Raw genomic sequence first — 27,283 nt, 5'->3', positions numbered from 1 at the left:
CAAAGCTTCCCAAACCTTCTCAGCAACTGACTGGGGAGGCAGAGGACGCTGCTCCCCAGTGGCCCCAGCTGCCCTGGCTGTGGAGGGCCGAGGGGTCACTGTTTCAGCGCCCTCCAGACACCCCTCCCGGCACTCAGGCTGGGGAGCTTGCCTCGTGTGTTTAGGAGGAGGACTGTGATGTCCTGCTGTCCATCCATGAGGTTGGGAGTCAGAGCAGCTGGGAAGTGTCAATGGGGGTGGTGGCCACCATTGGTGCACGGCAGAGGCAAGAACCATGGGGGTCTTCCCTTCAGATCATCTCAGGGTAGACAGTTCAAAGGGAATAGCATCAAATCAAAGAATATAGCTTTTGTGGGGCGCCTGGGTGGCTCAGTCGGTTGAGCGTCCGACTTTGGCTCAGGTCATGATCTCATGGTTTGTGGGTTCGAGCCCCGCATTGGGCTCTGTGCTGACGGCTCAGAGCCTGGAGCCCGCTTCGGATTCTGTGTCTCCTTCTTTCTCTGCCCCTCCACCACTTGTGCTCTGTCTCTCTCTGCCTCTCAAAAATAAAATAAATGTAAAAAAAAAAAAAAAAAAAAGAATACAGCTTTTGTAACGTCATGATCTGATTTCTTTGAAAGGTCTCCATGCTTAAGTCAGTAGGAAAACGGAGGGAAATACAAACTCACCAATAGATTAAATTATTTAAGAAATGCCTTTTCTCAAGGACAGATTTCCATTAAGACTATTAAAATTGAGTTGAGGGGCTTGTGGTTACTTCACGGAGAAGCTTCCACTTCCCTTTAACGTGCCAGGCCTAACCTCTACGAGGAACGTAGAGCCTTGATGGCCGTGAGTATCCATACAGAGCTCTAACTTCTAACTTCTACCTGCCTAAGTGCAAACAGGTATCACAGTGAAACTCCCCTTTGATCTTCCACTTTCTCCGGCCACCAACCACAGGGAGGGCTCAGTAACCGCGGCTTTGATAGATAAACTCGTTGGGCAGCCCAGAGAGTAGAAAATCTGAACCTCATGACAAGGTGTTAGATTCTCAGAGGTAGAGAAGGAGCTGTCAGATCCCATGCCCCCGCCCAGCACCAGACCCTGGAGGGGAAAAGCTGGCCTGTCACACACACACCAACACCTCACTGGTCATCAGGTGCGAGCCGGAGACCAGAGAGGCCGTGAGAGACTAGCAGCCATTTCGCAGCATCTGCAGCCCTGCCCGGAGAGAGGCAGCTTCTCTCAGGGCTTCAGCAGGCTCTCTTATTAGGTCTAATCCACCTAAATCCCACGACTGGTAAATTATTTACTGTCATATACTTGACCTCTGCTCTAAGTAGTGGAAACTGATCCCCAAACTTGTCTGTTGGCATCAGGCCCACGGGGAGGGCGGCCACATGGAGCCGGCTGTGATGTGATGAAGGGAGGTGCGGAAGGAAGCGTGCCTCAGAGGGGAGTTTCTGTGCGCTCTGCGCGTGCCAGGCGAGGCAGAGGTGGGAGGTGTTCCCTTTGCTACCCTTTAGTTGGAGGAGGAAGGCTTTCTTTGTGAAGCAAGGAGGGGGGGGCCTCCCTCACTCTTTCAGGACCATCTCCCCAGCCTTGGGCAGAAAACACTGCTCGCCGCTCTATGAAGCTTCCTGCCTATGTGGCTGTTTTGGTGCTGCCCTCGCCACATGCTGTAATTTTACTTTGGACACTTTTTTTTTTCCAGATCCCAACAGCAGAGGCACAGGCCTAAGGCGGGCAGTATGGCACAGCACTTCAGAGACGAACCAAACCTACACATAGAGTACGGGAGGTATTCTAGCTTGAGGCCGGAACAGATTAATTTCACTGGGGAGGAAGCACTTCTGTTATTCCCAGATTCTCCACTAACTGCAACCCGCCTGCCGACGGCCGGTAGTGGCATCGGGACTGCTGGTGCCGGGCTCTTCCTCACTCACTCCAGGGCAAACGTCCCGATTCACCTGGGAGAGGCCGATTTGGGTGGGATTCCGAGGGGCAGACCCAGCGTGGCGTGCACACGGAGGGTGTGGCTGCTGGGAAATCCGCAGTGCTTCGGCCATCAGGCAGCGGCCCAAGAGAAGGGGATGACAGAAGCAAGCTCTGACATCCTGCCTTTGGTATTCACGAGAGAGAAGTCACGTCTGGGAGGGAACACGGAGTGTGACTGTGACACGGAGCTCACATCCTCTCCCAGCATGGACTCCAGGGTGCAGGAGAAAGGCGGGTGTTTGGGAGTGGGTTTGGTAAATGTGGGGAAGCCTTATTACCAATTCTGTAGGCTAAACAGAGTTTTCCCCAAAGCCACTGCTCTCTCAAAACTGGTGGCGCTTGTCCAAGCGCCTCGGCGGCATCTCTCCACCGGCTGACACTTCCTTGCTGACTCGGGGCGACGCGGCTGGGCACGGCAGCTAACGACTCCCTTTGATTTTTCAAGGACCTCGTAACACTCCACAGTGTCCCCATGAGGGTGAAACAGAGGCAAGAAGGCCCACCAAACCCATAAACATTTGGGGAAAATGTGTTTTTCCTACCCTGGAACTTTCAATTGTTCAGTCTCCCCACATCCTGATTGTTTCCAGGCTCGGAGCCCTCCAGGGTGGGTGACATGTGGAAAAGCCCAGGCTCTTGTCCTGGTGGAGGTGTGACCTGGGCAAGGCACTTAACTTCCTATCTGTGCCAGGGCTTGCAGATCAGACAGGATGACACAGGTGAAAATGCTCCGTCAACACTCAAGTGGTCTTTCAATATATTTTTGCTAACTGGGTTGTAAATGTTTCTTCTAGAGGAAGAAACCGAGGAACTAATATTCTGGTTTCACTCAGCATGGGTTTCAAACAAAATGATAATAGCTCTAACTTCAATCAGGCACTTCATTGCATTTAGCAGTTGTAAGCACCATTTCTGGGGATAAATTAAACGGTGATAAATCTAGAATTTCCTAGGTGAGGGACTTGATTGGTCCTCCTCTTGTCCCTCCTCTCGTCTTCCTGCTATACATCAGGTAGTTCTAGGACTGGACGTTTTTGAGATGACCCGGTGATTAAGTAGGACAGAGAGTTCTTGAACTCCCAGAGGGAAGGCGGCAGATTTGAGCCAACTCGGAGATGCCCACTGGGAACTAAAAATGTCTGAGGAGCATGGCAATGGGCGGCTCGCTCAGGGTGCGCGGCTAGAGGTGGTGCTCCTGGGGGCCCAAGGTCAGGCGGGTGCCTGCACGTGCATTCAGCGCACACCCAGAAGGGATTTCCATCATCCACAGAACTCCGAGGTCTTTGGAAATTACCAGAAATGCAGAAAGACTGTGAGCCCACTCACAGAAGAAGAAGTTTCACAGACAGACTAAATGATTCCCTCGCATGTGTATGAGGTTGTACAAGACGTGATAGAGCAACGATGGGAGTTTTAGGACTTTCTGGCCTGGTTAACAACAGGTGCCGAATTAAAAAGTGGGACACCGCAGAGGGAGGATCGTGGTTCCTCACATAATGGATTTCTACCACCAGGCCCAATTTTACACAGTGGCACCTGGGTAGCGGGTGTGGGCTTGTCTGGGTGGGAAAAGGACGGACTGGTTGGGAGGGACACAGCCACATGCCAGCCAGCCAGCTCGGGTCTCCTCTGCTGAGCACCTGTGAACCCCAAACAGAGCTTGGCTGGAGGGAAGGAAGCTCTCCTGCCCAGTGTAGAGGGCCTAGAAGCCCATGATTCTTAGCCAAAAAAGGCCCCAAAGACCCCAAAGACCCCATCCAATGACCTGAAGCCTCCAAGATAACCTCAGTCACTTCCTGTGGTTCCAGCAACTTGATCCCTTGAACTGAAACTAAAGCAAGACTGCTCCCGCCACTGTCTGCTTGTCTTTCTCTGGTGGGACGCTCTTTGAAATGAGGCAACTATTACAGTTTCTTTGCTACCAGACCCTAATAATGAGTATCAGTGGTGCTGTTTACCAAACACGGACACTTTGCCTGGCACAGGTCATTATTATTACCTCTAAATCATGTTATTACCAGCCCCAATTTACAAAGGAGAAACCCAAGTTCAGAGAAGAGAAGAACACGCCTGAGGTCACAAAGAAAGGACCCTGACACCCTCATCTGGGTCCCCTGGCCCCTCAGGAATGTGGCTCGCTCCCACGCCACTGTGCCTTCCCCGGAGCAGACACCCTGGCCTCCGGGCTGCTCCTCTACCTGGAAGTTCCATCCCAGGTCATACGTAAGCCTCCCAGTTTCCACGCGCATCATCACACGACAGTGTCCCACACTACAGAATGTTACGACTTAAACAATTTCCAGTAACTTGACCTGAGCTAACATCTCACTGCTTCCTCCCAGGGCCTCGGCTGGCTGCGCTGCGGGCTGAGGCTAGAAATGCAGACTGGAGAGAGGACAAATCCTTTCAAGCTCATCTTGTCTGACCTCTGCTCTCCCCGCTCTGGGCACTTTGATCTCCCTGAGATGCACACTCCTTCTGATGCACAGCAGGCCAGCTGCCAAGCAATACAGTTTTAAATTCCTTTGCAAACAAATAAACAAAAGATACCCTTGAAAATCCTGCTCTGCAAAATTTCAGCTCTGAAGCTTCCTTTTTATAGATCTTTCCAAAGCAACTTATTTTTCGAACATTTGTAGTCCTTGGAAATATCCACGGTAATCTTCACTTCTAACTATACCATCTGGCTGCTCGACAAACAGTAATTACTCTGAGGCCGAGCCTGCACTCTTGAAAAAAAGTAAAAGGAGAGAAGTGGGCTCCTCACTGAAGTTTATGTGACGTTTGCACACCGCTGAAGTGCTTCTCAAAGGTGAGCATCTGCCATTTGTGCATGGCGGAGAGGGCGTGGCACAACGTCTGCCTGTGACCTTGACAAGGGAACAGCGGCCCTGTGGTGCCGTCCTTGCACTGACACCACCACGCTTGGGGGGCGCCTATGGAAGGACACTTATGTGGGCGGGGGGGGTGGTTGGAGCATGGGCCTCTGTGCAGGTGAGCCTCTATCCGGGAAGGTCAGGGGACGGCCCCATCACGGCTGCTTGATGGCTCTGGTAAGGAGGTCCTGTCCCAGTGCCTCATGGATTCAGGGCAGGAAGCAGAGGGAGTGCCCTCCTCTCCCTGAGCCTCAGCTTTGCCTGCAGGAAGGATGGAAACCGTATCGTACAACCACCCCTAGTCCTGGGGAACTGAGCACCTGGCCGGCCCGCAGAGCCGTGAGCGCGCGTCCCCCACAGCCCCTTACCGAGCAGGCTGATGCCCAGGCGGGACAGGCCCTGTCGCAGCCCCTCGCCCAGGCTCTCGGGCAGCTGCCGCCGCCACTCCTCCTGCCGGTTGTAGTGTTCCTCATCCAGTGAGAGGCGGTCCATGTTCCGGGCCAGGCTCGTGGCCAGGTTGGTGATGGAGGTGAGGGTACCTGAGGGCACAAGAGCACGTGGGTTGGCCTTATGGTCACATACATGGGGGGCCCCCGGGGAGCGGTCCTCACAGGGCTGGTGGTGGGGGAGGGGTGCCTTGGGACCTGCCCAAGTGGTGAGTGACGGGGGCTTCCTTTGGGCAGCTTGAAGCAACAGCCTGAAGAAAATTGTGAAAAAAAGGCGAAGATTAACACTTGCTCACCAGGGTGACGGCACGCCTCAAAACGGGTCAGGCGAGAATCTCTGTTGCCAGAAAAATGCCCAGAGTTTCAGATGAAAGTAGCGTTCGCTATTGTTTGATGGTCGAGGCTTGGCTAGAGCACTCAGTTTTGAAGTCCTCACTGAGGCCCAGTTTTGAAAGTTAAAGTTTGCTCTCAAAGGTTAAGGTCATGCTGCTGAATCTTAGATTGTAAAGAAATATTTCTATTTAGGAATAAAATTTATTTCCCCCCTTCATCTCTCATAGCAGAGGGAGACCCTAAACTGTATCACCAGACATTCAGAGGCAACGATTGGTGCCGCACAGAACATGTGCGGTTTTGATTCTCGGGGTGTTAACTGAAAACAGTGAGGACAATAAAGGAGAGAAGACACGGGAAAGCCAGGACTATGTCGGGTTTTTCTGGCAAGTCTGTACAGGTCTCAGTGAAGCCACACTGAAAGACATCAATGGACAATCCTGACACTAACGAATTCACTCATCTGTGAGAGGATATCCGGCTCCAAGAGGAGACGGAAGATGTCGTTTTTGCCGCTGCATCTTTACCAATAATCTAAAAAGAAAAAGTCCATGTGCACGCGCAGACAGCAGCAAATGAGACAGATTTCCCTAAGAGAAGGAGAGAACAAGTGTAAAACACATTGGGTGAGTCAGTATGCTAAAATTACTGCGGGCTTCAGTTCAGCAGGTGTCGGTTGTCTTATTTGAAAATAAAAACAACAGAACCACAAAGACTCAAGTGTCAGGAGTGAGAAATCCGCCAGTGACTCATCGGTGAGCTCCTCCGGCTCTCAGCTCACAGGCCTCCCGGACGGCCGGGGCCCAGGGGAGTGGGCCTGGCCTCGTCCACACGACTCGGTTTACTGCTCTTGCCATTCTCCTGCCAGCCCCCCTCTAGGACGATGGGCGCTCATATTTCAGGCTCCTCTGCTTTTGAGCCTTCTGGAGACTTCTATAACCTACCCACTCATAACAGAGTTGCAGCACTGTTGACATTAAAAAGCCTTTTATGGGGGAGAAGCCCTTTGCCCTGTTTTCCCTGCCTCCTGCTGAGAAGAAAAGGGGACTCAGATGGCCCTTGTTAGTTCCCGAGTCACTGCCAACCTGACCAAAATATCGTCAAGCACACACAGGGGTAAAACGAAAACATTCCCCTTCATGCGGGCAGCAGTCTGGCTTCTGTGCCCCGTGACCTATCCGGGCCACAAGATGGCACTGTTGATGTGGCATATGCTGGAGGAAAGCTGGCTGGTCCCCTCCAAATCCGCTTCCATGTCCAAACGTATCCACGTCCTTCCGCAAGTTATGACAACTGTATCTACATTTAAAAAAATGAAGAGGCAACACAGTGTAGGGTTTCTGATGTGTAGCAGAAGTCCTGAACACCTTTAATATTTCTGTATTTATCGCATGGAATAACAGTTGAGCCAATGCTTGTTTTCCCAATGGGAGGTTTAAGATTCTGAAGTTTCTGAAACATTTTCACACACTGCAGGCAAGCAGCGATCTGTTTAAAACATAAGGCATTAGATGTGAGCTTTGTTACAAATCCAACATTTCACGGCAATCTAACGGGCTAAACAAAGGTAGACGCACACTGAAGGCCCTGAAAGCTGTAATGTGTTCTTCAAAAAGGAAAAATAAGGGGAGGAATGAACATGAGGCTTTATGAAAAGAAACCAAAGTAGCTACCTTTGGAAATGTGCTTTACAAATGACGTTGTCCCTCTGGAGACTCCACTCACGAAGGCTCCCGGGCCTCTGGTCAGCCCCTCATACGGAAGCCTGAAGAAGTCGGCGATGCCATTCCCGACGCTTCGCACCAAACTTGCGGGGCTGCCGAGGATTTCCAGAGATCCAACCACCCAGCCTGGAAGGGACCAACGGGAAGGGGCTACTGAGACCTTCAATGCGGCACTTTCAACATTGGGGAACAGTGACCCATTTTCCCTGCAATTCATTTTTCACACTGGAATTGAGAATGTTATAAGCTCCTCTGGAGCACAATCTGGGAAATAACTCATTCACTGTGAATTCATAAATGGCAAACTTTCATACTTTATAAATCAAAGCGATCCTTTGGCAGCCTCACAAATAGCTTTAATATGACTTCCTTGCCCGAGTCTCCTGTATTCCCGCTAAGAGGGACCCGCGTGTGAGGGGACACACGTTCCCATGCACCCGAGGAAAGGCGGTCTCCCAGGGTGCAGGTGTTTGCAGGCTGGGAAGCTGTCTTTAGAACCACCTCAGGGCAGCGGAGGCACCAGGAGGGGGAGGAGGCCAGATGCTAAATGGGGTGTTGCAAAGGAGAGGCAAAGTTCTGACAAGGATGGAGGAGTTATTTTTAATCTTTCCCAATCCTACCCAGCTGAGTGCTTTCCTTTGGAGCAGAGCTGAAGCCAGACAAATGTCTCCCCTTCAACCCCAGCTTCAGTTGTGTAAACATTGGTGACATGGACATACTGATTAGGTTAGTGAGAGGGAGTGTTCCCTTCCAGTGTCCCAGGAGGGGAGCTTTGGATCTGGTTTCCTATTTGAGCAGGGGCTTGCCAGGGGCCGGCCTGCTCAGTGGCCTGACTGCGGTGTATGCTGCCTCGTGGGAACGCGGCTGTGCGTGAACTTCACCGTGGCTTCCCTTCACCTTGCTCCCCGGGGAGGGGGCTCAGCACTTTCACCCAGTGGACTGGAGGGGCCGGCAGGGCCAAGGGCTAAGCACAGGATTCTAGACAGGTGACTTCCTCTGGGAACCACGGACCCCCCACCAGACTGTGGCCAAGAGTGCTCTCGTGGGGAGGCCGTGGGGACAGCACGCGTGTGGGAGCGAATCCTGCCTCACCAGTAGATTCTTGGAGGACAAGCCTGAGACAGACCCTCGGTCAAGTCACTGGTCCCAGAGGGTCAGCAAGGTGTGGCTGCAAGAACCACGCCAGAACCCTAAAGGGTTCCGGGCCCAGCCCCTATACATAGAGAAAGACATTCTTAAATTTTGAGTCCATTCCTCTTTTCTGGAACATCAGGAGGATACCACTAGGGCTTAGGTTAAAAGAGGGAATCAGTTCCAGAAGGTAAGAACTATAAATGGGAGGGCCTCTGGGTGCCAGACATTCAGCTTATTTCATGCTCAAGGTCACTGTGCAAATGAAGTGCTGTTACATCCCTTTACATAAGGATGAGCTAATGACTGGGCTTCTCCCTGGGCTCAGGGGTAGCAGCCTCAGGGGACTGAGATGAGGCTGACCTGGTGTTACTCTGTCTCCAAGTGTGGCTCTGAGATTAGGTCAAGGGCTCACAATCTCCCCGCTGCGTGGACTCGTGGGCTGGGTTTCCAAACGAGGTTTACCTCATTGCTCAGCCCACCCACCCTCTTTCTGTGAGCCTGGGCTGCAATGGGCAGGCAGGGTACTGAAGAAGGTTGTGGAATATGGTTCCCTGGAGGGCTCACTCTGCAGGTAAAGAAAGAGCAGATTCCCTTTAACCTGGAATAGTTATAAGGTTCTACCTGCAGGTAGCAAGTTGTTCTAGAAACATCTTAATTCCCCTTCTCTCCATAGATTTCACACACAGGATAAAGAAAGGAGAGTAAGATATTGCCAAGCACAGACCATCGACAATGGGCCCTTCGGAGTCAGCACGGTGGGCGCAGAGTGAAGGGATCCCACCCAGCCTCCCCATCTGGCTCCCCCAGCCACCCGAAGGTGGGTAGGTCTCCTGGATCAGGAGCACTGCCTGATGGGAGGGCCATGTGTGGACCAGAGTTACTTCTCAGAAGCATGGGAGCTAGCCAGAAATGGGCAGGAAGTATCTGAGGACACTCCTTTATTGTCCAGAAGCAAGCATCTTTTGCCTATATGTTTGGAGATTTTGTTGGAAAAGAGTGTCGGTCTGACTTCCTATCAAATTGAGACTTGGGTGTAGAGGGACCCCAGGAAATTAGAAAGCCCACGTTCTTTCCTTCAGATAGGGCTATTCATTTCTAATTACTTGACTGTTTACTTTTAAAACCTCCTCAAGGTGAATCCACAAACTTCCCTAGAAATGAGGTCAGGGTATTTCGACCATCCCGGTTAAGAACCTTCTGGTCAAGTTCAGTGGGTGAATCCTGACCCACGTGAGATACAGATGCAACTCGTTCACTCCCAGGCCAGCCCTCCCCCTTCCTCGAAGGGGATGCTAGTACATTCTCTCGAAGCCTCTCCTACCTGGGTGCTGGGAACCTGCTACCACCTTCTCCTTTTGTCTGTAGGTTTTTAGTAACAGAATTCTCAACGGGCTCTAAAAACTTGGCCCTCTACATCAGAATTTCTTGTCCCAGAGTATAATGAGGTTGGGACAACAGTTTAGAGGATTTTTAGGTAGATTACAAAAAATCCAAACAGAATGTTCTTGTGAAAGCTCATTAAAAACAAAAAACAAAACAGAGCATGTTTAGCACACAGGCTGCAGGGACACGGCTCCTTGGTGCCACAGTTGGGAGTTTCTCTGCCAGCTCATTACCTGCATGGTTGTCCCCCCACACCTCAGCATTATGTGGTGGCCTGGTGGGAGGCTCAGTTCTTCCCAGGCCCCACATCAGAGCTCAGTAACTTATGTGCCCGCTTCTCATGTTAAAAGCAAACACTGCCTGAAAGGTTAAGTTTCTGGAATTGTTTATAAATATACCCATCTATTAAATTTGAAATGTTAACTGCTTATTTTTAAGTGATTTCTGAGCAAGAGAGAAATATTTTCTTCATTGTTGTGCAAGCTATCAAAACAATAGTGCAGGCAGGGCCCTCCCCTGATCTTGTCATTTTCAGTTAAGACTTCTAGGTAACCTTATTGACTCTATGAATGTCATTATGGAGAAAATGCAATCTTACCAGTGGGGCAACAACATGGGTCATTTACTGTTACACTGTTAAGCTTATATGGGAATGCTTTCACTAAGTTCAATGTTACAAACATTCTCTCCTTTGTTACTCTCAGAAAGGAAGGCTGCCATGTTTTTTGCTAGAAAGGACCTACAAGACCCAACACTGGTTGGTGTTTGTTGCCTGAATTCATGGGAACATAAGGAGCTGAGCAATCAAACTGAAACCATGTCGGAGCGAATTTAGGTCAGGAACATGTGTTTTGTTGCCAATCACCATAGAATATTCCGAGACCACTCTGTCCTTTAGCACACAGTACTCACCATACAATATTCATATTCATATTCAAACAACCCCCCCACAAACTTCCGTCTCACGTCTGTGGACAAGCCGAGACACTAACCACTTTCTTTCTGCGATCTGTCTAGACTGGCAGGGCCACACTGGGTAGGTAGAGGGCTCTTTATGCATCTTATGAGCACACAAATCCTCTGAATTTCTCACCTACGGCTATTCATGGACCTTAATGAGGGAAGCCAACAAGCTACAACTGGATTTCTTTTAAGCCCAGGGCTGGTTTTCCAGACTGCACTGATGTGCCCATACAGAGCCTTGGACCTGCAGGGATCTAAAAAGTGTATGCTAAATGGAATTAACAGTCTAAGTTGCATCATAGCAAATATAAAAGCTACTATTGGTTGAGTGTTTATTAAGTGCCAAGTGCTTTTATTTTATCCTCTCAGAAATCTTAAAACCCATTTTAGAGATGAGGAAACGGAGACTTGGGGAGGTTCAATAACTTGCCCAAGGCCTGAGGCAGTGGCAGAGTGTGGATTTAAATCCAGGTCTGACTTGGGTGCCTGGGTGGCTCAGTCGGTTAAGCTTCCGACTCTTGATCTCAGGTGTTGATCTCAGGGTTGTGAGTTCAAGCCCTCCACTTTCAGTTAAGTTGGAGTGTGGAGCCCACTTGAAAAAAAAAAATCCAGGCCTAACTGCAAAGCCCACACTCTTCCCCTCTCACAGTAGTGCCTCCCTAGTTCTTGAAGTTGATGAGGCACTCCCAGGAGCAATCCCTTTTGGCCCAGGCTCTAGTTCATCAAGGACCCCCAGCGTGTGACCTCACCTGCTCTGAAAAGAGCCCCCGCGGCATAGTGCATCGCCAGGGCGTGGACGAGCTGCCTGGCCGTGGTGAAGACGGGGCCTCTTTCAAACACTGAGAAGGAGAGTGGCGTATGGTCAGAGGCTATGTACAGCTTGAGGGAAGCGTGGATGCTGACGAGGAGATTCACCGGCTGTATCACCAGTTTCCGTAACTTCACAGGATTCACCAAGGCCCTGGCGTGCTGTCTGACCTGCGCGGGCAACACCTGTTTGCCACCTGCGAGTACCTCAGGGTGACGGGCCAGGTTGCCGTCAGGAAGGTAGGTCCGGAACAAAGTTCTGATGTAGTACACAAATGTATCTTCCACATATAACCGGGCAGGTTTCAATTCAAAACTGAACTCGTTAATATCATCGAATAAGAAGTTCTTGCCCTCGGTTAAGGTGAGGCAAAGTTTGATAAAACAATTTTTCTTGTATTCTTCCAGCTCTCTGCTGGATACGAGGAGGCTTTGCATTTTGGGACACTGCATGGGTTCTGGCTTTTCTCCCTGGCAGACTAAGACCGCGAAGTGGAAACTGGACTTGTTATATAGCTGGTTGTCTAACTGCAGGTCCCCACAGTAGACTTCCACACAGTGAGGCCGAAGGGGCGCTGCAGCGGCCTCTTCCCCACGGAGGTGGCCAGTCATGGGGGCCATTTGGAGGAAAACACTGTCCAGTGTGAGTCTCAGAAGTTCAGATGATACTCTGTGGTGGGTGAGGTCATCAAACACCACCAAGCTCAACTGAGTGATGAACATTTTAAATGTCACAATCTTCTCCAGAGTTCTAGAGAAAGGGAAAACAACGTAAGTCTCCCTCTTTTCTTTTTCCTTTCTTTCTCTTCCTTCCTTCCTTCCCTCCCTCCCTCCCTCCCTTTTTCTTCTTCTCTCCTCCCTTCCCTCTCACCCTCCCTTCCTTTCAATAGGGCCTTATTACACCCCTCCTGATATTCCATCAGGTTCTCGCAAGAAACAATAAGAATTCAACTTTCAGATTGTGGTGTCTGGACAGAACCTGCCACGTTCCCGACAGTACTGGGGAATGTCCCCCAAGGGACTAGTACAAGCTCTTGTCATGTTCTGTACATGCTTCCCTTGTCAACACCAGATTTGTACTCCAAAATTCTTCTAGCGTTTGTGCACTCATTCTCTATCATGATCATCTCAAGGCAGAAAGGTAAAATCAAACCACCAAGACTCCTCACCTTGAAGTAAAGCAAAGAGAAGAAAACTCACCCCAAGCCCCTCTAGTGGCATCTGGGCCATGTGCTCAGCTCTCCCTACCATTTCCAGATCTGGACTGCGGTGCTCCTGCCTCAGGCCAGCCTGTCACGGTGCACAAAATCCTTCTGCTCTCACCTCCTCAAGGACATCACTTTAGCCACCCACCCGTCTCCTCTACCCTCATTTTTTTCTTCATTATCGGCAGCTTATAAACATGATGCTATTTCTCCTGTCTTCAAAATCCCTCTTGTAACTCCACTTCCTTCTCTAGCTACTACTCAGTTTTCTGCCCTCTCTTACATAAAAACTTCTACACACATTGTCTGCTGGCTGCCTTCCATTCTCTCTTCACCTTGGTCCAAGCAGGCTTCTGCCCCCACAGTCTACCAAAGCAACGCTCACCAAGTGACTTCTGTGTGGCTAAACTGAATGATGGCTTTTCAGTCTGTGGCTCACTTGACCTACAGCGGCAGTTCACCTTGTCGGTAACTCCTTTCCTCTGGGAACACTTCCTTTATATTCTCTTCTACTTCTCAGTCACTGTGCGACCCCTTCCTCTTCTCCCTGATCACTGAAAATTAAGGTGCCCAAGGCTCAGCCCTTGCCCTCTTCTGTTCCTGTGTCCGGGCCCCCCCACTGGGAGATCTCACCCATTCTCACGGCCCCGATATGCTGTCTGGGTGCTCATGGCTCCCAAAGTCACATAGTCAGCCCAGGACCACCCAAGTGCCAGTCTCGTACATCTAACTGCCTCTCCACTTTGTCACTTCTCTGTTAAAAAACATCTCAACCTGTCACGTCTATAATCAAACTCTAGATCATACACCCCACCCCAACCTGCATATGGTCTTTCCCATCTCAGTTAATGGCAACCACATCCTATCACTTGCTTACAGCCCGAGTTTAGGAGTCCTCCTTGATGTCTCCATTTTTAACCCCTATCCAGTGCATCAGGGAAAACCCAATGGTTTCTTCTTAGAAGGTACATCCAGATTCTGACCTTTCCTTCCCACATCCACTGATCCCACTGCAGTCTAAGCCATCAGCATCTCTAGTGTGAGTAACGGTGACAGTCTCCTAACTAGTTTCACTGCTTCCACCCTCACTTCTTTATGGTCTACCTCACAAACAAATAAATGATAAATAAGTTTCTAAAAATTTGGGTCAGATTATGTCACTTCTCCACTCAAAATGCTCCGACGATTTCTCCATTTCATTCAGAAATAAAGCTAAGTCCTACACCATGTCCCCCTCTCCCAGCCCTTACCGCTCTGGCCTCAGATACTCTTTCTACTTCCATCCACTCTGTTTGGCCCACACTGGCCTCTTCCCTGAGCCTCCAATATGTCAGACCCACTGTTTCAGACCTTTGAACCAGATGTGCCTTCTGTCTGGAAAGCTCTCCACCAGATACCCACATTACTAACCCCCTTGCAGCTTTTGAGTCTGTGCTCAAATGTCAACTTCGTGGGAAGGCTTACCTACACTGGTTTTCTAAAATTGTGTCCTCTCTGTCCTTATGCCCTGGCACTCCTGGTCTTTCTTACCCGGCTGTTTTTACCCCTGCAGAAAGCCAACCTTCTACTGTCCCATAAAGTCTTTTTTTATTATGTTTATTCTCTGTCTTCCATTCTACACCTAGGAAAATGTGATCATCTTTTTGAGAGCAGAGATTCTGGTCTTCTTAGTCACTGTTGTATCCCCATCCTTAGAATAGCACCTGGCATCCAGTAAGCACTTCAAAGCAAGGGGTGTAATAGTTCCTTTATTCATTGATTCAACAGATAGTAGCAAATACTTGTGCCTTTCCTATTTCTATCACTCAATGTATAATTTGTTGCTAGTATGATTAATGCCCTATTAATGCCATAGACAAATGTTTCTGAAACTGTTGTGCAGGCTTGAAATTTTGTGTTATGTGATTTTATATTTAGTCTCCAATTGTTATGCTATTCATTTTTTACAAAGTTCTGGGCAAAGAAAACATTCTACCCAACCTTGTTTGAAATATTGTAAATTCAAATTAATAATGATTTGGCAGGTCCAAATTAATAAGTTCTTAACCATATATGAAAAACAAGGAACTTTTTTTTTTAAAGGCTTAAACAAACATATGGAAGTTAGTATTGTTATTTTATATTTTAAATACATTTTTAAATAATAAACTTTATTATAAAATACATTCTTCTTTATGAAATTAAAATGCAGAAAATTATTAGCTAATCACTTATAACTCCCACATCTACTAACAATTTTGATTCTTTAAAAAAATTTTTTTTTAATGTTTATTTATTTTTGAGAGAGAGAGAGAAAGAGAGACCAAGTGTGAGTGGGGGAAAGACAGAGAGAGGGAAACACAGAATTGAAAGTAGGCTCCAGGCTCTGAGCTGTCAGCCCAGAGCCCAATGCAGGGCTTGAACTTACGAACTGCGAGATCATGACCTGAGCTGAAGTCAGACATGTAATTGAGCCACGCAGGGGCCTCTTGATTCTTTCTTTTGAGTCTTAGTTCTAGGAATGTTTTCTGGGAACGTGTGTGAGAATGTGTGAACAGAGAAGTATTTATGTGTGTGTGTGTGTTATATACACACATACATACATACCTAGGACACGTGACTAATCATAGCTATATATTCAATTTTATACTCTCTTTGCTTTCTTCTCTCCCTTTATTCCTTCCTTTCTTTTTGAGAGAGAGAGACAGAGGGAGGGAGGGAGGGAGAATGGGCACACATATGAGCATGGGAGGAGCAGAGAAAGAGAGAGAAAAAGAATCTTAAGCAGGCTCCAAGCTTAGGACAGAGCCCCATGTGGGGCTTGAGCTCACAACCATGACATAGATCATGACCTGAGCTGAAATCAAGAGATGGACGCTTAACTGACTAAGCCACCCAGGCACCCCAGGTTTACAACTTTTTAATGGGCAAGCTTACCATGCTGTGACTGGGATAATAATTAATCCTACCTGTTGGTAGCAGTTAAAATAGGTCCCATTTTTCCTTCTGGGGCCACAGTGATGAAGACTGTGCCACACTGAAGGACAACGTCCACATACACATAGCCAAAGCCAGTCAGGAACACAACCTGCAAAAAGAATATTCAGAATCTGATTAAAAAGAAATAAGAAACACTACTGAAATGGTTACTTTCAAATGTCTTAAGTCCTGATTCAATACCACAAACACTTCTTGGTTATATTTCTTTATATCTATGTGTACAGGCTATACAGCTGACTTGAAATGAAGAAAAAAAAAAGAAAGATCAAATCCAGATTTTTCAATATCCAGCTGTAAGGTTCATAGAAAAAAAACAATGATGGATGATGGGGCATGTGTGTCTTCCTTCTCTGCTTCTTTGGAATTGGCAAATAGCTCTGTATGGGCTGGAGCCCAGCCATGGGCCAGCTTTACGTGTGCATATCAACCTCTGTGGGAAAAAAAAAAACAAAAACAAAACCCTGAAACTCAGGACTTGAAATGCAACATGCAAAAAACTTCCAGGCTCTTGAGTGTTGACTTACTACCATGAGGATGTCTTCATATCCTGGGGACACAGAAACATACCAGAAAACCTACCAACAGCTGTTGACATGTCATAATCCCCTCAAGGTCTCTTAGTCTCTCATGTAACTTGTAACAATAGTGTCAGATAACTTCATTTGCTTGGACTCAAAATTAATTTTGCTTCTATGGGAAGGTGGACTAAGACCTAAAAAAAGTTCGATCTCAGAAGCCAGGTACCAGGCCAGCAGAACAGATGTCCTTTCAGCATTAAATACCGAGGTTGCTTAAATGGATAAATATTTGAAAACAGAACAGAACTATTTGAAAAACAACTCCAAGAACATCATGTTCACAGCCAGCATTACCTGAGAGTAGGGGCAAGAACCTCCTTATGTTTGGGAATGTCTGATAATCTGCAGTATCAATTCAGTCCAAGTCTGGGCCCTTTATTACTGTTAGGGCAGCAAATAAAAGACGACTGCAAATTTCCGGATGACGGAACAAAGCTAGGTGCCTGCCTGACATGTAATGAATGTATTGGAATTCTGACCAAATGAAGAGGTACCAGAAAGAGTGTGCACAGAGCCACAGGGGACAGTCACAGACTCAAACCCGGAAGGGACTTCAGTGTCACTGGGTTTCTTTCTTGCATAGTGGCTCCTGACCATCTGCAGCACCCAGGGCATCTGGGCATCACCTCTGCCTCCTCCCTCTCATCTCCTGAAGCACAGCAGTCCTCAGATGCCCCAGCTCTGTAGGCTCCTCCCCTAGTGCCTTCGTTTTCATCCTATGGCTGCTGCTTTAGCTTAGGCCCTTGTCTGCCACTCAGCACTCCTGGCGCCCAGAAGATGCCTTCCAGCACAGGTTCTTTCCAAATCCTGTATATCTTTGCACATGCTCCTTAAGGATACCTTTTCCCCTGAAGGTACTCTCTCATTTTCCTATTCCTTTCCTCAGCTTGATACTAACTCCAGCATTCCTGAGGCATTTTAACCATATTTCTATTTCATCACAAGCCTGTATTGTTTGTAGTACAGTCGCCTGTTTATACACCTGACTCAATTGCTAGATTGTCAGCTTCTTGAGGGCAGGAGCAGAGTCCATTCGTTCTCTATGGACATGTTTCCCAAATGGATTGTTTTGCAGAAATATCTGTTTCAAAAGACCCTGCATCTTGAATCTGCCTTATCTGTTCTAAGATAAAAACTGTAGTTGACTGTGATAAAATCTGGAATGCAGCCAACTTAAAAAATGGCTCAGCTCATGAATCTAAAGCAAAACAGGTATTATTTGAGAAACACTCACATTTATTATTTTGTATGATATGCAAAGGAAGTCAACTGTTTTTTTTACTAGGCTTATAGATGTGGGATTATTCTTCTGGCACAAACATCTATATTTCCCTCTCTCAGTGACTCTGCGTAACTTCAGCACATGTCCCAGGGTTTTTAGCAGAGAACTACCACCCCTCAGAGGAGGGAGGGAGAGGATCAGTAAGGGATATATTTACTGTTCTGCTCATTCTCACAGTCGTCTTTGGGCCTTAGGAAATGAGGACACTAGTACCTTCTAAGAGTGAAGATAAGGCAAGCTGATGGTTTCTGTTAACTGCCCAAGGGACTTTGAAGCAGGCAAATGAACCTAAACCTTTAAACGTACTTCTTCTGGTCAAAAACCTGGACTCTGCAGAAAAATTTGCTGGGTGTCCCTTTCACTCACCACTAGAATGGAAGAAACATGGACTTTAATTCTCAGGAGCCTATCCCTGTCTCTTTCCCCCAGTAGAGAAACTGCTCACAAGGCCAAGCATTTTGTACAGTGGCAGCTCTAGGGATTAGAGATTAGGTATCTACCTACCAGAGAAATTAGGCACCTGTACTGAGGTTCCCCCAGAGGTTTCTTTTTTTAAAATATTTTTTTTTTCAACATTTTTAATTTATTTTTGGGACAGAGAGAGACAGAGCATGAACGGGGGAGGGGCAGAGAGAGAGGGAGACACAGAATCAGAAACAGGCTCCAGGCTCCGAGCCATCAGCCCAGAGCCTGACGCGGGGCTCGAACTCACAGACCGCGAGATCGTGACCTGGCTGAAGTCGGACGCTTAACCGACTGCGCCACCCAGGCGCCCCCCCCCCCAGAGGTTTCAAAATAAGTCCTTGTTTTGGTCTGAAGGTTTGGCCTTCAAAGCCTCAAATACTTAGTGAAGAAGAAACTTTTTGAAGAAAAACCTTGCTGACTCCTAGTCTAGCTGGTTGTAGCAGCCGCACACCCAGCACCCATGCCCTTGCTTAGTCCACTCTCCTACGGATACAGAGCTTGGCTACGTGGCTGTCATCAGCTGATGGGATCTCAGCAAACGTGGGGCAAGAAGCTTGGTAAAGCTTGCTTACTGGGGTTTGCCCTCCTGCCAACCATGTGAGGAAGCCTGGCCTAGCCTCCCTAAAGAGAGACCACATGGTGAGAGAGATGCCCAGACTTTCCAGCTGAATTCATTCCTCAGCCAACTTCCAGCTGAATGTGGCTGCATGAGTGATCTCAGGCTCATCCTGCAGAAAAATCATGCTACCAAACCTTCAGACTCACGAGAAGTCAAGCGTTTTCAAGCCTCTAGGTTTTGGGGTGGTTTGTTACAATGGGGCAGACAGAAAGTGATGGAAACTCCATCAACCTGCATCCTTGACTGACGATGGAGAACAGAGCTCCCTGGGCACAAAGCATGAGCAAGAAGCAAATTCTAGGCTTCTGATAGGCAGCATAACCTAGCCTATACCAACTAACATAGATATTGGTAACAGAAGTAGGGTTCCAGCAGAAACCTAATGCATGAGTCCTTGGCTTACTGGTCAGGCAGTAGAAACTGGCATTGAAAGGGATTAAAATGGCAATTCATGTTATGAAGTAGCAAGACATTTAGTAGAACTGTTGCCTGAGATTACCTGGGAGGCAGATTATAAACCTAATCCAGAAGATGAGGTGTGAAAACAAAAACATTAGTAGTGTGTGTTGGCTAATATTGGCTGTCTCTGGAAATGCATTCTGAAGAAGAGATGAGCTCAGCAAACAATTTGCCAGTTTGCAAATAAAAATGAAAAACAACAGAGATTCCAGAAACTCAGGGTCTTGCAAAGCTAGAAATGCTTTTGACCTCAAACAGCAAGAGACCAAAGTTTAGTGTTTGAATATGAGAGCAGATTAATACTCAGCCTTAGGGCTATGTACAGGCATCACACTCACTGTTAGAACCTCTTAATTATAAAAGTGACTCAGAAAAAAGCTTAGATTAAGAGTATAACTTTGCCACAGAAGCTCTGAAGTTAGAGGCAAGGAATCAAGATAGCACAGGAATATGCCTTGAAAAGGAGCACAGATGTGGTTATCGGTACATAAATTCTCTGGAATCAAATAGCGTTTGAGAAATGACTACTGATGAATACACTCATGAGTCTGGACTACAAGAGACTGAGGTTACTTGAGCTTCAGATGTGACCAACACAGATCTCTGAGAGTACGTCCAGGGGCTGGAAGAAAACTGGTGAGAGCGCAGTTCCAAGAGCAGAGACAGGGCTCAAAGACCAGTCCTTGTTTCAAGGTATAAACCCCACAGTTACGTGCTCAGAAACTTTATGGACTTGTCATAGGTGAGAGGCTGCTGCTATGTCTCATCCTTCCCATTTCCAATTTGGAGGGGTTAAAACTATGATCCTGTCTTGTAAAATGGGGGGAGGGGAGAACAGCATGAGCTCACAGGTCTCCAGGTGAAAGGAGTCAAGTCCAGACTAAGAGAGCATCACTCAGAAGTCCTGGATTTCCAGTGGGACGTCGTGACTCATCGGAACCCTGGGGAGGCAGTGTGTTTGTTGCACACAAACAAACACTCATTTAATTCACTAAATTAAATGAGTAATGACCAAGGGGATTTCTGCTTGTTGTTGCTGAGTTTATTATAGAATAAGCTAGCCAGTCCTGATCAGTGCTGTCATTTAGGTGTTTTTTCTTCCTTCACTTCACACTGGTGGTGTGGGGGACGCTATGGGCAACATATAGTCAAGAGATTTGTTGCTTTGGCCACAAAACACTTGGAGGATACTCTCTGTATCTGTGTTGGAGCACTATGATCAGTAAGACTTTCTCTCACACATATGGGAATAAGAACACTACTCCGGGCCTATGTCTTGCCCTCCACTTAGTACATTGTCTTTTACTACAATTACAAATAAGGAACACTTCAACTTAACTTGTGCTTTTCTACAGTTATCTTTTTTAAAATTTATTTATTTATTTTGAGAGAGAGAGCGAGCAGGGGAGGGGCAGAGAGAGGAGGAGAGACAGAATCCCAAGCAGGCTCCATGCTGTCAGCACAGAGCCTGACACAGGGCTTGATCTCACGAACTGTGAGATCATGACCTGAACCTAAATCAAGAGTCCAATGCTCAAACAACTGAGCATTAAAATGATTGATTACATTTTATGTAGCAAAAAATATTTTAAAAAATTATACTAATTTATTTTACTTAAGTTAATAAGTTATGGGGGTGGGGTGCCTGGGTGGCTCAGTTGGTTAAGCATGCAACTCTTGGTTTTGGCTCAGTTCATGAGATCAAGCCCCATGTCGGGCCCCAGTGCTGGGCATGGCACCTGCTTAAATTCTCTCTTTCTCCCTCTACTGCTCTAGATTGTACTCTTTCTCTTAAACAACAACAACAACAACACTAAGTTAATAAGTTACAGGGGGACACAAGAAATAAAAGAATGATTTTGAAAGTCTCTCTTCCTTTGTCTCCCTTTTTCCCTAGAGGCCATATGCGACAATCCAAGGATAATCCTTGGAGGGAGGGAGTTATAAAGCATCCCAGCACTGCAGCTGAGGTAGACTTACATAATAGGTAGAACTGTTATTAAAACTCCTTCCGTACTCCCTTCCTTCAATATTTTACCGATTTCCTCTTCAACTGGGTTCCAATAGCCATAGGAAACATCTTACTGGGCTTCCTCCCTTTCTGATTCTCTTTCTTCTACCTAAGTCATGTTGCCCCCACCTCAGATTTTCACTTCTTTTCTGTGATGAGTGATTTTGCGTCAGCCTGACTGGCCACAGGGTGCCCAGGTTAAGCATTATTGCTGGAAGTGTCTGTGAGGCTGTTTCTGGATGGGATTAGCATTTGAATCAGTGGACTCAGCAGACTGCCTTCTCCAGTGTGGGGGACATCATCCAGCCTGTCGAGGGGCTACCCCCTTTTCTCCTGCCACACTGTTGAGCTAGAACATCTCATTTCATCTTCTCCTGATGAATTTATGCCATCAAATCCCTTGGTTCTCAAGCCTTTGGACCCAGACTGAATTATGCTATGGTTTTCCTGGGTCTCTAGCTTGCAGAAGGCAGATACTTAGCCTCCAGGGGTAGAACTGCAGATAAATCAATCAGCCATGTTATTTGTTCTGAACTTTGGCTAAAACTCATCTTTCATAAAAAATTTTACTCCCTATTTTGGGAAGGAATAAATGGAAAAGTTACTACTTATTTCTCTAGATGAAGTGGCTTGTAAGAAATATGTTAAGAAAGAAAACCATAATATGGAAGAAGCCAAGGCTTAGGCTTTGAAGGGAAGAAGAGATTTGCATGTGTACTATGGGACTATGTGCTACAGGACTGATCCCTAACGTGTAGAGGGAATAAGGGAGTTGAGTGTAGCCTGCTTGGTCTCAGGTAGTCAGTCGTCTGTTTTAAGCAGTTTAAGGCCCGGAGTTTCAGGCCTGGAGAGCCTTCTCTGGGCTGGACTCTTGTGTGTTAGTAATCACTTTTGTGGTTCTTGTGGAGACAGACTTGAAGGTGAAGAGGTTGACAACAGAGAGACCCTTAAAGGGCCTTAAAGGCTATTGCTAAAATCTGGGAGAGGAATGATGGATAAAAGGCCTGGAGTAGACCATGGTCACAGAGAGAAGGGGCAGAACCAGAGACATTTCTGAGGATTTCTGCCAGCACCTGATGACTTCCTGGATGTGTAGGGGGAAGAGAGGGAAAGGAAGGCACTGGGCTGCAGTAGGAAAAGTACAGGAAGCCTGACAGTCTGGGTTTGGATCCCAGGTCCACTTGCTCTGTGCAAGTTGACTTCTCTGAGCTTCAGGTAGCATCTACCTTTAAGGGATGTGGCAGGGACTAATGATATTTGTAGAGTGCTTGACATAAAGCAGGAATTTAAAACAAGTTTGCATAAATATTATTGAAGGTTTTTATACTGGGAAAATGGCGATAACAATCACTGAAGTGAGAACTCTAAGAGAAGCTGGCTTGGGGAATGGAAAATGATCACTTTGGTTTCAGAGATGTTGGGTTTGAGGTGCTTGTGAATTTTAGGTGGAGATATCTGGTGGGTGGTAAGAACACAGACTTGGAGCTTAGGAGGGATGTAGAGGCCAGAGAGAGATCTGAGAGTGACTGGATGATAGTTGGTAGCTAAAGCAATGAGATGAGATCTCTCAGAGAGGAAAAGAAGGGAAACGAATTTCTAAAATGAGAAAAAGGTGGATAAGCATGAAAACAAAGTAGCGTTATTCTGGGTAGAATTCTTCCCTCTGTGTAATTACTGAAAAATACTTAGGGAAATCCTTACTCTCAAGCATCTTTAAACGCATTGTGACTCAGCTGGAACAAATTGTAAACACACAGAAGACTCTAGACCAGAGAAGGCACTTGGCAGTTGTTCAGAAGTGGGTACCAACCTGCTGATACCCTTTCTGGCCCTGATACGGGATATATGGGAAGGCAAGTGAAGTAAGCAAGAAGCCAAAATATCTGTACTGTGCATTTGATAAGTCAGATACTCACTTGGATTTGGTGGCTTTTTTCTGCATGAAAATTCCTGGATGGAGACTAAAGGGGTCTCAGAAAATGACTACACTACGTGCTCTTTAAGCATTAGCGCTCAGGGTTACCTCTGTCTGTTGTGCACCAAATGGGCTGATTACACACTTGAGTCAGGGTTCATCAAGGCACTTACCAAAGTGTCTCATGGTAACCTTGTAAGCAAGATAAGAAGTATCTTATATAGTATATAGTATGGTTTAAAAAGTGCTTTTAGATGCATTTTCTTATGTAAGACATGTGGGCTAGATGACAGTACAGTTTGGTGTGTTAGTGGCTGACGGAACCCATGCATTAGGGAAGTAGCTGGTGATTCACCATTGCAAGTAGACCTTGGACGTGTCCTGTTCAACATATTTATTAATGACTTGGATGAAGATGTAGAATGCATGCTTGCCACATCTATAGATGACATAGAGCTACCAAGGATACCTAATATGTTGGATGACAGCATCACAATTTTTTTTTTAAGTGATTTCAACAGGCCGGACTAGGCCAATAGCAACAAGATTTAATTTATTGGGGATAAATGTAAAGTCCTGTCACTGGGTTCAAAAAGTCAACTGTACAGCAAGTCATATGATAAAGACCTGGGGGATGTGGTTGACCACAAGTTCAATAATAACAAACAGTCTGAACTTGTTAATAAAAAGCTAACTCAATCTTCTACTTTATTAATGGAAGCACAGGGAGGTAATAGCTGGTTAGACCACATTTGGAATACTATGTATAATTCTGGCTGCCAGATTTTTAAAAGGGAACATAACACACTAGTGTATTCAGACAAGGGTAACTGTGGTGATGGGTCTGGAAATCACATTTACTGAAGGAATGATTCAAGGAACCAGAAATGTTTGGCCTGGATAAGGGAACACTTAGAGAAGATGTTGAAGCTGCCTTCAAATAATTGTAGTGTTGCTATATTAGAGGGGGAAGTAAATAATCTGTGATGCCCCACAGGGTAAAACAAGGATGAATGAGTGGGTGCCACAGAGGGACAGATTTCAGCTTGATACAAGCAGAAACTTTCCTGTAGTCACTGCAGGAATAAGCCACAGCCAGGACACTGAGGGGAGATGTCATGGAAGGGACTCCTGCCCTAGGTAAAGTAGAGATTAGAAAACCTCTTCTAACCTGTGCTTTCATGAACCTTCAGGTAGTGATATTGGTAGCCAGGGCTGGACTCCAAAGGATAGACAGTGAGCTCAGTTTGGTGCAGGAAAAACAGGACTGGGCCACATGTGGGCAGATCCAGGTTCCAGCCTGATCCTGCTTACTTATAAACCACCTAGCTGATTACTCTTTAAGCCTCAATCCTCTCATCAGGAAAATAAACATAAAATTATTGCCCTAACGATCCCAGAATTTTTGCCATGATCAAAGGCTCTGTCTTAGGACTTACTCCACTTGACTACATTTATTTACTTACACTCAGGTTCCTGAAGCAGGAGTAATGCCTTATTTAGGGCAAAGGGTTTGGCTCTTGATAGTTCCTCAATAAGTTTGCTGAATAAATGAATGGAAGAATTGAGACTGTGGATGTGAGAGCACTTTGTAAATGGTATAGAGCTCTATAACCATGAAGGATTGTCATTCCCCATCTTTCACACACTGAGAAGAAAACACTGGTGACACTGACTCCACTAAAGACTTCTGCTCAGAGTCAAAGATCATGAGAATTCACTGAATCTTTTCAGAAGAAAATTCACCTGCAAACTTTCTGGGGAATCACATCGCTCATTCTTCTTTGCTGTCTCAATGGCTCAGAAACTGCGTTTCATAACCAATTCAAAGACTTCCCAAGGCTCTTAAGATAAAAACCCAAGTCCTTAGGTGCAGACACAGAATCTTGCTGGATTTGGCCTTGAATTGTCTCACTAAACCCTTCTCCCACCCCCCTTTTCTTCAGCTGGCACTATGGCCACACTGGCATTTAGATTCCCGGAAGGACCACGCTCCCTCTCTGAGCACCGAAGCTTCAAACATGTTGCTCTTTCCGCCAAGGAAAGTTTCCCACTTTTTTGTCTACTTAATGCCTGCTCAGCTTGAAGGCAGAGATGCCAGGTCTCTTACCAGAGAGATATTCCTTGGCCTCTCAAACTAGTCTGCTGTATACCCTAACAGGACAACTGTACCTTCCCTTCACGGTTCCTACTGGACCTCACAATACAGCCACCTAGGCGATCACTTGCTTATCCTTTCCTCCACCTGTCATCTCCTGGGAGGCGACGGTGGTGTTCCCTTTAGTTCACTCTGCTTCCTGTAGTCCCAGTACTAAGTTACAATGCCTGGCACGTATTAGAAACTCAGTAAGTATTTGGTGACTGATGACTGAAGCATGCCTCTTAGTGTTTATGTTACTTAAATGGTAACTACGTTTTCTTTGTACCTTTTTATTCAAAAAAATATTGGCTAACGCTGACAAAAATAAGGCTTCTGATTAACAGGAACTGAAATCCCATGAACTATGCAGGGTTCTAACCTGTTTTCCAGATAGGATCAAAACTGTGGCTTAAAATGGTCAATGTAAGCTCACTTTTACGTCTTTGCTTATTTATTTGGAATCTAAAGATGTTTTCCTCTCGAGTCAGTCAGGCTACCACTCCCTGTCAAGTTATGGACAAGAGCACCAGCTGCTGCATCAGGGGCTCAGTCTGAACCACCATGAGATGTCTCCTAGCCAGGTGTGAGCTGGTAACACAACCCTGGAAACCCCATGCCAAATACAGTCCGGATTTTGTGGCCTACATGCTATCTATCGGGTCTTCCCGGTGACTCCTGATCCGAAGAACACTTCTTTGCGTGATTATAAACTCATTTTCTGCATGTTCCCTCTCATAGTCCATTTCAAAATTATGCAACACGGCACTGTTCTATTTCCAAAACTGAGGCGAGGGGCCTATCCCTGGCAAAAGCTAAAGGAGTTCTCTTCCTGGAGGCAATATTAGGGATTTTACAGTGTTTTAATCCTGCTTTTTAAGGTCAGCTTGGAAATTGGCATCATGTGCCTCAGACCAAGGGCTGAGGAAAGGCTCCTGGAAGACGATCTCACTCCTACAGAAGGGCTGCTTCCTTTCATCAGAGGACACAGCTCCCTTCGCTCCCCAGTGATTTATATGCCCTCATGTATTACTGAGGAGATGTCGGTGAGGGTCTGAAACAAATCTTCCTGAAGAGGAGGAAGTGAACCATGGTCTGCAGGACATATGGCACACAGCTCCTCAAAGATTAATGGGAACATGAGCCTTTGCTGGGTCCTCAGACCAGGGATGATAAGGGTGTTGGAAAGAGTACCTCTTCCTAGCTTTGAAGTATCTGTGACTACAAAGGTTTGAGGAAATTTAGAGTGAATGGGAATCCCTGAAATAAGGTTTGGCAGGCAGAATGCCTATTGTAAAGAATCCCCCAGACATAGAGAAGTAAGCAAAGTTTTGAAAATCTTCAAACCGATGCAGAGGAGTTCAGGAACCCTTGAGAAGCTTGCAATATTTATTTTGTACATTAATGAGACCAGGAATGTCTCCCGAGTCTGCACGGATCTAACAGACTTTCAGCGTTCATCTCATGAGTGGTGCGGACAGAAGAAACCACACCCCTGTGTAATGTGGAGCCAGTACATACGCGGGTCTCCAAGGTGAGGGTGGCCCCCAGGCTGCTCATCCATTCTTGCACCCGTCCCTGTCCCTGGCCACGTCCTCCACCTGTTTCTGCGGCTAATTCTCTCCCCAGACCCCCAGCCCTTTCCCTCTCTCTCTTGGCCGATGATTTATTCCAAACTTCACAATAAACTTAAGGCCACCGTGCATCAATTCAATTTCCTGGCCCCTCCCTCCAAAGAGTTCTCCCTCCCTGTGCCCAGTCCCACCTCTTTTCTACAGCCAGGGAAGAGGACGTGGTCCTTCTGTCCAAGGAGAACTACACTCCCTGTGCCTGGGACTCGTCTCTCTGGGCAGCTCCTCACTGTCTCTTCCACTTCTTGACTGACTCCATCCCTGCAGTACAGAAAAGAGCTTCCTCCTCTCTGACCTCCTTTGCTTCATGGCCTCACTCCTGGAAAACACAATTCTCATGTTCCTCCACGCCCTCC

At 46.9% G+C, this 27,283-nt stretch overlaps 1 protein-coding gene across 6 annotated transcripts in view; it reads right to left on the bottom strand.

Moving 5' to 3' along the window:
• Positions 1-27,283, bottom strand: part of VPS13B (vacuolar protein sorting 13 homolog B) — an 805,543-nt gene that overhangs the window by 10,292 nt on the left and 767,968 nt on the right. For all 6 annotated transcript variants that reach the window (XM_058699592.1, XM_058699588.1, XM_058699591.1 and 3 more), the window contains 4 exons: positions 15,800-15,918; positions 11,589-12,397; positions 7,309-7,485; positions 5,225-5,395 (listed from right to left, as the gene is read on the bottom strand). In XM_058699592.1, the coding sequence (XP_058555575.1) occupies positions 5,225-5,395; positions 7,309-7,485; positions 11,589-12,397; positions 15,800-15,918 (1,276 nt within the window). The remainder of the gene's footprint in view (positions 1-5,224; positions 5,396-7,308; positions 7,486-11,588; positions 12,398-15,799; positions 15,919-27,283) is intronic.

This window comes from Neofelis nebulosa, chromosome 14 (assembly GCF_028018385.1).
Source record: "Neofelis nebulosa isolate mNeoNeb1 chromosome 14, mNeoNeb1.pri, whole genome shotgun sequence".
Classification (NCBI taxonomy): Eukaryota; Metazoa; Chordata; class Mammalia; order Carnivora; family Felidae; genus Neofelis; species Neofelis nebulosa.
The sequence above is the reverse complement of the archived record's forward strand: the minus strand, read 5'-3'. Positions and strand labels throughout refer to the sequence as shown.